The sequence below is a fragment of the Pinus tabuliformis genome, chromosome 9, assembly GCF_031772625.1.
Source record: "Pinus tabuliformis cultivar Carrire ecotype Pingquan chromosome 9, CPIR1, whole genome shotgun sequence".
NCBI lineage: Eukaryota > Viridiplantae > Streptophyta > Pinopsida > Pinales > Pinaceae > Pinus > Pinus tabuliformis.
In genome coordinates this window covers 1,404,980,059-1,404,992,751 of record NC_142307.1, presented here as the reverse complement: position 1 = coordinate 1,404,992,751, position 12,693 = coordinate 1,404,980,059, and the positions used below count along the sequence as shown (strand labels likewise).

The window sequence follows — 12,693 nt, the reverse complement described above, 5'->3', positions numbered from 1 at the left end:
CTCAACACTCTCCAAGCTCACAAACAAACTCACAAACACTCCAAATTAGTTGTGTGAGACAAATGAGAGTGAGAGGGGCCTCTTATAGCTTGGAGAGGGTGTTTTTGGAGGAAAAACACCCTTAGTTCCCCCCCAAAACCCCTAAACCATAGTCAGAAATCCACTTTTTGCAAGTTATGGTGGGCATGCCTAAAACCGACCGGTTTAGGACGGAACCGGCTGGTTTGATACAAACCGGCCGGCCGGTTCCGTCCTAAACCGGCCGGTTTTCACCGGTGAGGGCCAAAAATTGGAGAAATTGCCTTTCCAACCGGGTTTTTTGGCCGGTTTAGACCGGCGGCCTTGCTAACCGACCAGTTAGACCAGTAACCGGTTTTTAAAAACGGTTTTAAAAACACTCGCAATAAGTGGACGCCCTAATTCTTCCTCACACATGTGACAGATTTAAGCCTTAGAAACAGATACAAACTTCTGATTTCTTGTGTTGGAGATTATCTCTTCCTTCGCTGCCCCTTTTCGGTCACTTCTTCTTGCTTAGGTCAAACTTGATGATCATGAATAAATACTTCCTTAAGTGAGGCTGAGTCCTCCTATATATAAACTCCTCCATGCTTTTAGGCCGACTTGTTATTTGCATTATGACTTGGTCGAGCTCACAAAGGAAGCTTGACCTAAAAATAAATTTCCCTTGAGCATTAAACCCATGACTCAAGAACAATAATAATAAATTTATTTTTCTCTTTTCATTAGACACATAAAAGCATTAAACCCATGACTCAAGAACAATAATAATAAATTTATTTTTCTTTTCATTAGACACATAAAACCGTGATTACATATGTCATTATAAAGACCGAACCTAGTTACATATTTCAACACTGGCCACTGATGTGGGTTTGCTGTTAATATTCATTTAAATCAGTGGGCTTGCTGTCAATATTCATTTAATTGAACAGAAACTACTGTAGCTCTGCAGAATTTTGACGGTAGCTCCTCGCACAGTGTTTGTGATCTAAGCAACAGAAATTGAGCTAAAAAATAAAAGAATACACTACGATCAGGAATCAACAATACCTTTCTTAAAGCAAGAGTTGCAGCTAACAACTACGCCATGAAACTGCAATTTATATGAAATTATTCTAGAAAAAGCATACGCATGGAGAATGCTTACCCTCAACCTATCTGATAAAATTGAGGGTGTAATAAGCTTGTACTTGGGCACTTCTGAGAGAAGCTTATCGTGAGTTGCTTGGTCAAAAAGAACCATGTTGTTCACCTTCTCCTTCTGCTTTCCTTTGCTCCATTTCTGTACAATTTAAAATGAGAAAACAAAAGAGTTGAGAAAGAACAGTTCAAAAAACAATAGTCACAAGCTGATAATTGTCTGTATACATTTTGTATAACCCGGTTTTCTGTCGATTAACAGAAATAATAAAACTAAAAGCACAAATTTTGGAATCGGCACGCGAAATTCTGCAAGAAAATAATTAAAAGAAAAAAGAGGAAGAAAGGCATACTAAACCTTACCTTCTTCTTCTGCTTTCCACCACCTGAAGACTTCACTGGCTTAGAAGAGGGCGCCGCCTTTTCCTTTTTGGGGGCCTGTCCATTTCCAAAAACAAGTACGTACGCAAATAAATAACAGACTTCTGAAGAAAATAAAACCTTGTAATCCAGAATTCCCTGATACAATCTTAAAAGTATTCACGAATTGCGTCGCAGAAAGAACCGTGACATGACAATTTTTGCATAGTTATCACTTGAATTGAAAGCAGTGACGAAGAGATCACAAAACTCACCATTGTTTACAGAGGATGTCTAGACTCGCGAGCAATTCCTGTACCCTCAAAGCTCCCGGGTTCCAAAATACTCAGAAAATACTATGGATCAGAGTTTTAGAAAAGCTCTAGTCCTTTCACAAAACCCTAGCGTCTCTATCAAAACCCTGAGTGACGCCAAGATCGAGGCCTTTGACTAGACAGAACACGACTACCACTTCCGAGGATGGTCACAGTGGGCAATAAGGCGTCTTTATTCCATTAGGGTTTAAATGTCACTCTCTTATGTTAAGAAAATATCGAACCATCAAACTATAGTAATTAGATATATCAAAATTGGAAAGTGGAATTGAAAGAGTAGTTAGATATATCAAAATTGTCTAATGGGATATTCTTGCAAAGATCTTTCAGGGAAGGAGGTTTCTTTTTTGGTTTCTTAATTTGATAAGGGAATTTTCTTTTAGGCTTTTTAACTTTTTGAAGTTGAAGTGTAGGTAGATGTGCATCTTCATTAACCATTGAAGTCTTAATATTGTTGTGAAAGTCCAATTTTAGCATTCAACAATTTAATGTTTATTGTTATTTTTCATAATATTATTCTTTGTGATTTTAGGTGGTGGGTGCAAGAGAGGTTATTATAAATCTTGAAGGAATAGTAGCATTTGCATTTGTTTGGGTATAGGTACATCCACTTGTAATCAAGTTGAAGTTTTTGCACTTTTGTAAGGTATGAGAATTGTCACTTCTTTTCATATTTAGAATTGTATCATGAAAGGGTACTCCAAAAATGTCATCAAACATATGGAATTTAACATTGTCTCTATGTATTTCCTTTTAGCTTTAGTGTTAGAAAGGGTAAATAACACCACAAAGTCATTCTTCAAAGTTTAAGTTTACCATGTGTTAGGGAAAAATTACTATAGCATATAGGTATGTAAATGAGGTAGCTTTGGTAAAAGAGAGGGTGTATAGTTATCAATAAAAAGCTGTATAGCCAATTGATAACTTGATCTAATGGAGGACAAAGCACATAACATGCATTTAGACCGGTACATGGCTCATTGTAAGGCAAACAAGTCAATTAATTGAGTAAATTATGAGAAGTGATTCTCCCCATCTTTTCACATGCTCACATTCCTCTCCTCGTATGCTTTTGAAATGGTGAATGGTATTTCCCATAATTGTTGTGGGATCATGGCATTATGGTTTGGTCTTGTTATGTGACATGTCCAACAGTCCAGTTTAGTGTCTCATTTATTGTTCTTTTAGTCTCTAGGTCTTGTCAGTGATAATAGTTCCTCTCCTCCACTATTATCCAAGCAAGTTGTCATATTTATCTTCCTTTCTTCCTAAAGTTTTGGCAAATTTTGGGTTTGCTTCTCAACTCAGTTTTAGAGAGCCTATTTCTATTTACTCCTTTGGTAATTTTGTCTCTCAATTAAATGATCTTCAGTTAGTTATTGGAGGTTGTGGGATTTTGTGCTATCCATTCCTGCATCCTAGTTATTGGTAAGCTTGAGGTGGATTAATTTGGAACTTGTCTAAGTTTTATCAAAGTTTTGGATGGCCAATTGTTTCTTGTTTCTCATATGGGTGTATGGAAGGTTTTCCCATGGACCCCACCACTGCTTTCTTGCAATCCCTATTTGTTCTTGGCATGTGTAGTGCTCATTGGAATAATTTTGAACTAATTGTGTCCCTACCTTGGTTATTGTGATAAGGATTGATAGTGAAGACTATAGGGACTTTTCTCCTTGGCTCTATGATTTTGTTTACTGCTTTGTTCAAATTGATTATAGGGAACTCCAGGGGATAAGGTGAACTTTGTGAAGGCATGAGAAACAAATTCAAGGCAACGATGGCTTGATTCTAGTGGCCTTTAAGAAAATTCATGTGCGGGACAACTATGTTACCTCCTAAATTGCACCTATAATGGAAATCCTAGTGCAACAAAAATGTCAGATGAATGTGGTGGAGGTGGAATGTAATATGTTGAAGATCGCGGTAATCAACTTGCCTGAGGAGACCAAGGAAACAAGATAATATATCATCTCCTAGAGAATTTAGAATTAGTCAAGTAAGCTTTGGATTTAGCCGAGGAAGTAGCAGATGAAGCCACGAGCTGACATTCCTTATGTTGTGTTTATATGTACTATAAAGTTCTTATGCTTTTAGGTGTGTTTTGTATAATCTATAACTAATCTTTTTTTATTATTATGTATCTAAAAATACTTATGTTGTACAACTTCACATTTGAAGTTAGCTCATTTTTTTTTATCATTTGTATTGTTTTGAAACAAAGTGTGATGTACTCTCACTCTGAGCTTTGTTGTAGCTTTTGCTTAATAGAAAATATTATAGTTATGATTAAAAATAATTCACTCTTTGTGATTCATATATTGTTAACACCTATGTCATGTTAATTGGACCTTGTTTGTGCCCCTTGCTTGTTATAGGTGAAATTGGCACATAGGTTGAATTGTGAGTCTGGTGCCTTAGGACATGGAATTAATGTATTCCTAATGCAAGAAGGGAGGCCCCTTTCCTTTGAAAGTAGCTAACTTAAAGGAAAGTACTTCCTCAAACCTATTTATGAAAAGGAAATGTTGGCAATATCACATTTACTTAAGAAAAGGCATTGTTACCTAATAAGAAGACACTTCAAAGTAAAAGCAAATCACGATAGTTTGAAATACTTCTTGGAACAATAATTATATTTAGAAGAACAATAAAAATGGATTACAAAGATGTTAGGTTATGACTTTGAAATTATCTATAAAAAAAGGGAAAATAAACATGATGGTAGATGCATTTTCCAAGAAAGAAGAAGACACATAAGCTTTATTGTGTGGTATTCCCATTATGTAATCTAATTGGGTGGAAGAAGTAAGGATAGAATGGAAGCGAGAATAAAAGGTGTGCAAGGTCATTCAACAATTACAAATGGACCTAGGTGCATTAGATAAATTAGTGTAAAAGAATGATTTATTGTGGTATCAAGATTACTTGTATTTATGTAAGAATATCCAACTAAAATAAAAGGCCCTTTTGGAATTCCATGCTTCTTTGATAAGAGGACATTCAAGGATCTTGCAAACTTACCACAGGACCAAGAAGGATTTTTTTTTTAGAAGCTCTTAAAACTTATGTTCAAAGGTCGTAGTTGAATGTGTGGTTTTATAATAGAATAAGGTGGAGACAATTAAGATCCCAAGTCTCCTACAACCATTGACCATACCAAGTTAACATTGGGAAGATGTTTTAGTGGATTTTATTACAATTTTACCCAAGTTTGACGGAAAAAATGGTGTCATGGTAGTAATGGATCAAATCACAAAGTATTCCCATTTTTTATTTATTTCTCATCCTTTTAAAGCAAGCATAGTAGGCATGACATTCATGGAAATATTATAGAATCTATATAGAATCATTGGGTTTATTGTAGATGATAGAGATCCAATTTCACTCTAAATTTTTGGATTGAATTATTTTATTGTTTCAATACTCAACCAGCTGAAAACTCTTCTTACCATCCTCATTTCGATGGGTACACTGAGATTGTGAATACATGTTTATAAGGGTGTCTTTGTTCATTTGCATATGGTAAATAGACACAATGGATCGAGTGGATGCCCTTAACAGAATGATGGTACAACATGTCCTTCCATACTACATAAAAAAATGTCTCCATTTATGGCACGTTATGCTTAGCATCATTCATCCATCACATCACCCTTGAGGATGAAAGTGATGGTTCAAGTAATGGAGAACCACATAGAGCACCAACAAGAGGTTCTTTAATTATTGAAGGACAACTTGCTTATAACGAAAAATAAGATGAAAAACAAGCAAATAAACATCATAGCAAAAAGGGTCTAATTTAGGGGATTTGGTATTTCTAAAGCTACAATCATACAAACAAATGTCCATTGAGCAACAAAATAAGGATAATAAGTTAACACTCAAATACTATGGTACCTATAAGGTCTTGCATAGGTTGGAAGTATGGCTTAAAAATTGAATTTGCCCTCATATTCACATGTATATCTAATGTTCCACATTTCTTACTTAAAGAAGGTAATGGATGACAAGATCTTAATTCAAACTATTTTACTAGAGATTAATGAAGAAGATAAAATCATACTAGAACCAAAAACAATCTTGGAAACAAGGATTAAGCAGCTGCAAAATTGAACAATTGCTCGATACCTCATCAAGTGGAAGAACTTATTAATAGAAGAAGTAATGTTAGAAGATGAGTTCTTCATTCAAAGACATTTGTATCTAGTCAAAAGGGGGCACCACTTGTTTGAAGGGGAATGGCATGTTACGCCCTAGAGAAAGGCCCATGTTAATATTCAACAAAGCATGGTATTTCCACACAAGAAAAACACCTTAAGCAACTACTCATGCAACCAAAAATCATAATGTTTTTACATAGTTAAAACCCTTTAACAGGGAAATAGTCCCTGACCCTAGCTAATGTGGCCACTTGAGGCAATATATTGATACAAAAGAAAATAATTATATATAAGAGTTTATTGCAATCAATCCTTAGCAAATGGCCCTTCGTGTTCTTTAAATGTAGATCATGGACCAATTAGGTGTTAAGCCATGGATCAACAATTGTTAATATCAAGGAGAATATGAGATGTTGGATCACTTTACATCTAGAACATATTGTGACTATTGGATTACATAAATGCATACTAAAGAAACACAATTTTACATAAAGACACATTAGACCAACTTGATCTTAACTAACTCCTGACTGTTTAAATACCTAACATACCCCTTTAAGAACAACTTAGGGTGGGATTTGAAGGGTTTAAAAAGGTAACACAATAGGAGAAGGAAGGATGCATTAGAGATTGTTCGCCTTTGAAGACAACTTCTTGAACTCCTAACATAGATTGAAGTACGAAAAACTTCACTTCAACAAGAGACTTTGTGAAAATGTATACAACTTGGTTGTTTACAAGGTAAAAGAGCACTTCAATAACAGGATGATGAATGATCTTTTTCATGAAGTGCATTGGTAGAGTAATGTGTTTATTGCGTTGTTGAACTAGATCTTTGATGAGCTTGAACATACTCTAATTATTTACCCAAAGCATGGTTAGATGTTACTGCTAGAACCCAAACTCTAAAAGGATATGTTGAAGCCACAAGGCTTGGTTACAATTTTGATGACCTTTTTTGCCTTAGCATAAACCCCAAATCTGGCATAATAAACCTACCTTACACCTCATTTTACTTACTTTATACTTATTTTTTTCAAAAATACATCAAAAAGGTGTTTAAGTCATTATGCATTTTTGACAAAAAATTGTGCATTAAAGAAAAAATCTAACCAAAAAATTACCATAAAGTCAAACTTTTTGCAATTGCTTATTCATTGAAATATGTGTAAGATAGTTGGGCAAGAATTAAAACATGGGTTTTGTTCCTTGGGAAGCATAGATAGAAAATAACCTATCTGATTTCCAAAAATCATTTCATATATGCCCTATTAACGCTCAGTCAAAGCAACTAGTTTTGAGAAAATTGCCCTGTTTAAGTCTAAAAGTCAAACATATTTTGATTTTTGAGGGATTTGATCAGATTTTGAGGGCCTCCGAGGATGGAGTTCAACCCAACTAGCTCCCTAAATTAGTATTTTAATTTATCGCTTGAAATTTCATAACATTTACAATTTTAAAACTTTGTATACAAACACCTAAGTGTGTGAAGACTTTAGTAAGTTTTGTTAGTCTCTAAATTTCAATCTTGAGAATTTTAGTCTTAGTATCGAACTTTTAGAGTTATGTTGTAGCTCTAAACATGGTGTTACAATAATATATGAAGCTTCTTGAAGTTGCTTGACTAGTAAGCTCAAATGTGTGCTTGTTAAGGCATGGAGGCCCCCCATAACCTAAACTTCTTATTGATCATCTTATGTATTTATGGTATATATTTTCCATGTTCTTTTTGTCATATTCATGCTAGCAAACTTTCCTCTTCATGTATTTTTAATCATTTCGTAAAAACTTTTTCATGTTTGATATGTTCACAATTTATTCATAAAAGCTTGTTGCTCATATTTAACTCATTCATTATCTATACTTGTTTCAATTTATGTCCATATTTCTCTAATTAATTGTTGTTCATGAACAAAGTTATCATAGAATAATTGTTGCTTATAAAGACAAGCCAATTGACAAGTTAAGCAGAGGACCACAAGTGTCCATCAACTACCTTTCTTGGTGGAAAAGGCCTTATGAAACTCTTAGCCTCTCACTTTGTGTTGCATCAAAAGGCATCATATTTCTCTGCTTTCCTAGATTAGTTTCTTGCTTTCCTAGATTAGTCAATGACTTAAGAATACACTACCTGATAAGTTTAGTAAAGCACTACTAGAGTGTCCATCCACTTTCTCTCCCACAAGTCAAAAAGGCCATAGTGCACTCTTAACTTCTCAAGTAGTGTTAGGTTGAGTTTATTGGATTGAATAAATGACTAATGGAGTGTTTATCTACTCTCACTAGTAGAAAAGGCCTTAGTGAATCACAAATCCACCAAACTAAACCTCTCCAGCATTGTTTTCAATTCCTGTCATTTACAAGCATTTGATTTTAGTGTGGAAACTTACAAATCTATTGAACATGATTGCATAAAAGACTATGAATTGACCTGTGATGAGGGGCCTTAGTGCATGCCCAATCATCCAATAAATTTCAAGTATGTGTGTTTTACTTTCTAAGAAGTGTTACTGGATTATGTTTTGTTTCATGCTTAGTCCTCTAATTTTTGCTAAATCATAACTCTAGACCTCTACTAGCTGACTTTAGTACTTAGTCTTAGATGTGACAGCCAATCTAACCTGGTTCCCTACATATTGTAATGTGCTTCTAAGTTTACGAACACCTAGATTGGTATAAATATTATGTCCTGATATATGCCCATAAATTAGCTCGACAATGTCTACAACTTGATCATCTATAGGGTAAAATATCACTTCAATAACATGATTATGAATGAACTTTTTCATGCAGTGCATTGATAGAGTGGTGTGTTTGTTGCATTGATGAACTAGATCTTTGATGAGCTTACTTGCACTCTAATCGTTGCACCAAAGTGTGTTCAAATGTTACTATTAAAACCCAAACTCTAAAAGGATATGTTGAAGCCACAAGGCTTATTGACTTGTAGTAACTAATGTTTGATACTCCACTTCTATTGAAGAAAGAGCAATAAACCATCATTTCTTACAAGCCCAAATGACAAGTCCATAACCAAGACTAAAGGCATAACTTGTAGTGGACTTTCAAACATTAGAGTTACTAGCCCAATAAAAATCAATGAAACCAACCCACAAAGGATGCCCCCCCCCCAAAAAAAATAAAATGTATCCCTAACTAAATTGTACCTTGAACACAACAAAATATCATTTTTGTTGCTTTATAACGGCTCTCGAGGGGTCTTTGCATATATCAAGCAATAGGACCAACAATAACGGAAATATAAAGATGGCTATGAGACAAATATAAAATGTTATGAACTAACTAATGGAACAAAGTGACATTGAATTTGGGCGTAGTATGGGTGGTAGCAACTTTGACTCTAGATTGAAAGGGAGAAGGGGCTAATTTAAAATATTGCTTCTGAAATTAGTGAAAAAGGTCACATGTACACTTAAATTATAAAAGAGAATTTGCTCCCTTAGTTTGCAATAATTGAAGACCAAGGAAATAATGATAGCTTAATGCATTATTTCACATTTCTTCTTAAGGATGGATTTCGCATCATTTGAAGTTTAAAGTCACTATTAGTGAGGACAAGGTCATCAATATAAAGGACTTTGTGAGATGGCTTTCCACTTTCTTCATATAGGCATTAGGGTAAGAATGGCATATATAAAAGCACGTGTTAATAAGAAAGCTATCCATTTTAGCATACCAGGCTTGAGGAGCTTGTTCAAGGCCATAGATATGTTTCTTAAGGTGGCATACAAGACTAGAATCATCGTGAATGTAATCTGAACATAACCTACTCGTTGTTCCATGTAGATTTCTTCTTGTAGATCCACGTGCAAAAAGGTAGATAAAACATATATCTAGTATACCTTCCATTTATGTGAGCTAACAAGGGTTAGAACAAGGTGGATGGAATTATTTTTGGTCACGGTTATGAACATTTATTTATAATTAATGCCTTACAAAACAAAAAACAAAAAAAAACAAAAACAAAAACAAAAACAAAAACAAAAACAAAACAAAACAAAAAACAAAACAAAAAAAAACAAAACAAAACAAAACAAAACAAAACAAACAAAAAAAACAAAACAAACAAAACAAAACAAAACAAACAAACAAACAAACGATATTCTTTATTCATTGCCTTGTCCCAATCTAGTTGGCCAAAAGCTTCTATGAGTGTTTTTAGATCACGAGTCTATGAAAGTTGAGTCAAAAGAGAGGAGGCTTGCTAGAACCATGAATGTGTATTTCATTGATTTATAAGATCATCAAATACTACTTTTGTTGAATAAACCAATCTAGGAAGTTGTGGTGGTAGTGTAGGTTCATGTCCAATGGACTCAACTGGATGAAGGTCAGCAGGTGGAGGTGAATTTTCATCCTTGTTGTCATCATTTGGAGTTGAAACCAAGATAGGACCAAAATATGGCACAAATGTTGAAAATGACATAAATGTTGAATTAGGATTGTCGGCCAAGATTCTCTTCAAGATTACCATCTTTTATAGTAATTATTTCACTAGAGTGAGGTTTAAGAAGACTATAGCCATTTACATTTTCAAAATATCCAATAAAAATGCACTTCTCACTTTTGGGTTGTAATGCTTTCATTTTCTCATTAGGAATGTGAGGCCATGCTTCATTATCAAACACATGGAGGTGACTTACATCTAGTTTAATTTTACTCCATGCTTCTTCTAGTGTTATATTTTTAAAGCCATTGTGGGAGTGTGATTTTATATGTAATTGGCATAATTGATTGCTTTCACCCAATAATGAAGACTCGATCCCTTAAATTGGATGATGCAATTTTTTGTTTCCTTTAATGTGTGATTACTTTCTCTCAACAACACCATTTTGTTATGTTGTATAAGGAACAATATGTTTCACGTGAATGCCTTATGCAGTGCAATAAGCTGTAAGTTTATTGTTCATAAATTTGCCTCCATTATATGTTATTAATCTTTGTAGTTGATGTCTAGTTTGTTTTCCTACGAGGGCCTTGGACAAAAACATGTAAAAAACTTCACTATTATGTTTAAAAAAATAAGCATGTGTCCATGGAGAAATTTTCATTGAAAGTTAGGAAGTACTCGTATCTAAATAAATAAGGAGAAGAAAGTAAACCACATAAATTAATATGAAAAAGCTACAAAGGAGTGGAGGCATGCCAAGGGGCATGCTTGCCAAAACTATCCCAATGAAGCTTGTTGAAAACACAGTTGGCATAAATATCAACTTTGAAATAAACAAGAGGAAGACCAGTCACATGTTCTAATTACACTGAAGGTGTTTTCTTCGCGGGGTTGGGGTGAGCAGACACTATTCTCCCCAACCAATCCCTGCACTCGATTTTCGCCATCCTCGTTCCAGTGAAAATCCAACACGTCGAAAGGGTTTTGCATGACCATTTTTCGTGGGTTTTGCATGGCCATTTTTTCGTCTGCCTTCAACCTTGATGCCATCGACCAAGGTATATGAGCTCGTGTTTTCTGTTCATCGCACCAATCACCTGAGTATTCTGTAAAACCAGAAAGGGTAAGGTCATGGATGCAAAGGTGGTGATAATTTGCATCGAAGAAAGAGGAATGGGAAGGGTGAATGAATGGAGAACTTAAATCAGTTGATGACCTCACGACTTATGCAAGGAGGAAGAATGGAGAACCTAAATCAGTTGATGGCCCTATTTAGTTCTGTGAAAGATGCCTCTGAGAAATTCAACAAGAAAACCCTCATCCAACTTCATGAATTCGGTTGTCAGCAATTCAAAGCACGATTGAATATTCAATTGCATTTGTCAGGCAGTAGTGGCAACACAACTTGTTTGGTTCCGCTAGAAAGGTTGATCCCTATTTCCTTCAACAAGTTGAAGGTTGGGGAAGTCCACAACAATTAGGTGGTTTACGGGTTGCTCTGCACTAAGGCCTTCAGGATAAGTGGTATCTCTTGAATCTGGTGGGATAGTTTATTTTATGGGAAATTCTGGAACATCTTACAACTGGCATATCTACTCGCCTTATGCTGACGATTTTGCATAGAGGGTATGTCTTCCACAAATTTTAAATTGGAGATGTGCATGACCCATCTTGAACGTAAGATGGCTTTCATGTTTTATTAGGATCATTATAGTTCTACAGCAAAAATGACACTTAAATCCGATATATCCAAAATTATTCCTCAAGCTAAAATCTGGGATTTTGAATTTGATCCTTGCAATTACTCCATAAATTCGATTAAAGGACCTGCTTTGCCAACAATTCATGTAACTCCTGATGATGGTTTCAACTATGTAAGCTTTGAAGACATGGGTTATGATCCCAAGGATTGTGATCTTGAAGCATTAGTGGAAAGTGTATTAAGTTGTTTTAGGCCTATGATATTCTCTATTGCAGTTCATGTCAATGGTGGCATGTATCAATCTTCATGGACTAGATCAGTTTTCCCACAGGGTTATATAGGTGAAATGATAAGTCAACAGGAGCTTACAGGGAAGGGCAGTGTCATGTATTACATTTAAAAAGGAAGAGGAACATGAAGAAAATGATTATTTGCAAGTGAAGTAGAATGGAATAAAGCATATTGAGTGCAAAAATCCAAAAGTTTGATGCGCACATCCAACTTCTTTCTTACTGGGCTCTTCACATTGGGATCCACTATGTTCTGAGTGAATACTTTGTT

At 35.0% G+C, this 12,693-nt stretch overlaps 1 protein-coding gene across 1 annotated transcript in view; it reads right to left on the bottom strand.

Annotated features, from left to right (window-relative positions):
* Positions 1–2,021, bottom strand: part of LOC149153812 (small ribosomal subunit protein eS25x-like) — a 38,269-nt gene extending 36,248 nt beyond the window's left edge. Inside the window, exons 1-3 of the mRNA XM_089437805.1 lie at positions 1,800–2,021; positions 1,528–1,602; positions 1,172–1,306 (exon numbers count right to left, since the gene is read on the bottom strand). Of these exons, the coding sequence (XP_089293931.1) occupies positions 1,172–1,306; positions 1,528–1,602; positions 1,800–1,802 (213 nt within the window). The 5' untranslated portion in view covers positions 1,803–2,021. The remainder of the gene's footprint in view (positions 1–1,171; positions 1,307–1,527; positions 1,603–1,799) is intronic.
* Positions 2,022–12,693: the final 10,672 nt, after the last annotated feature.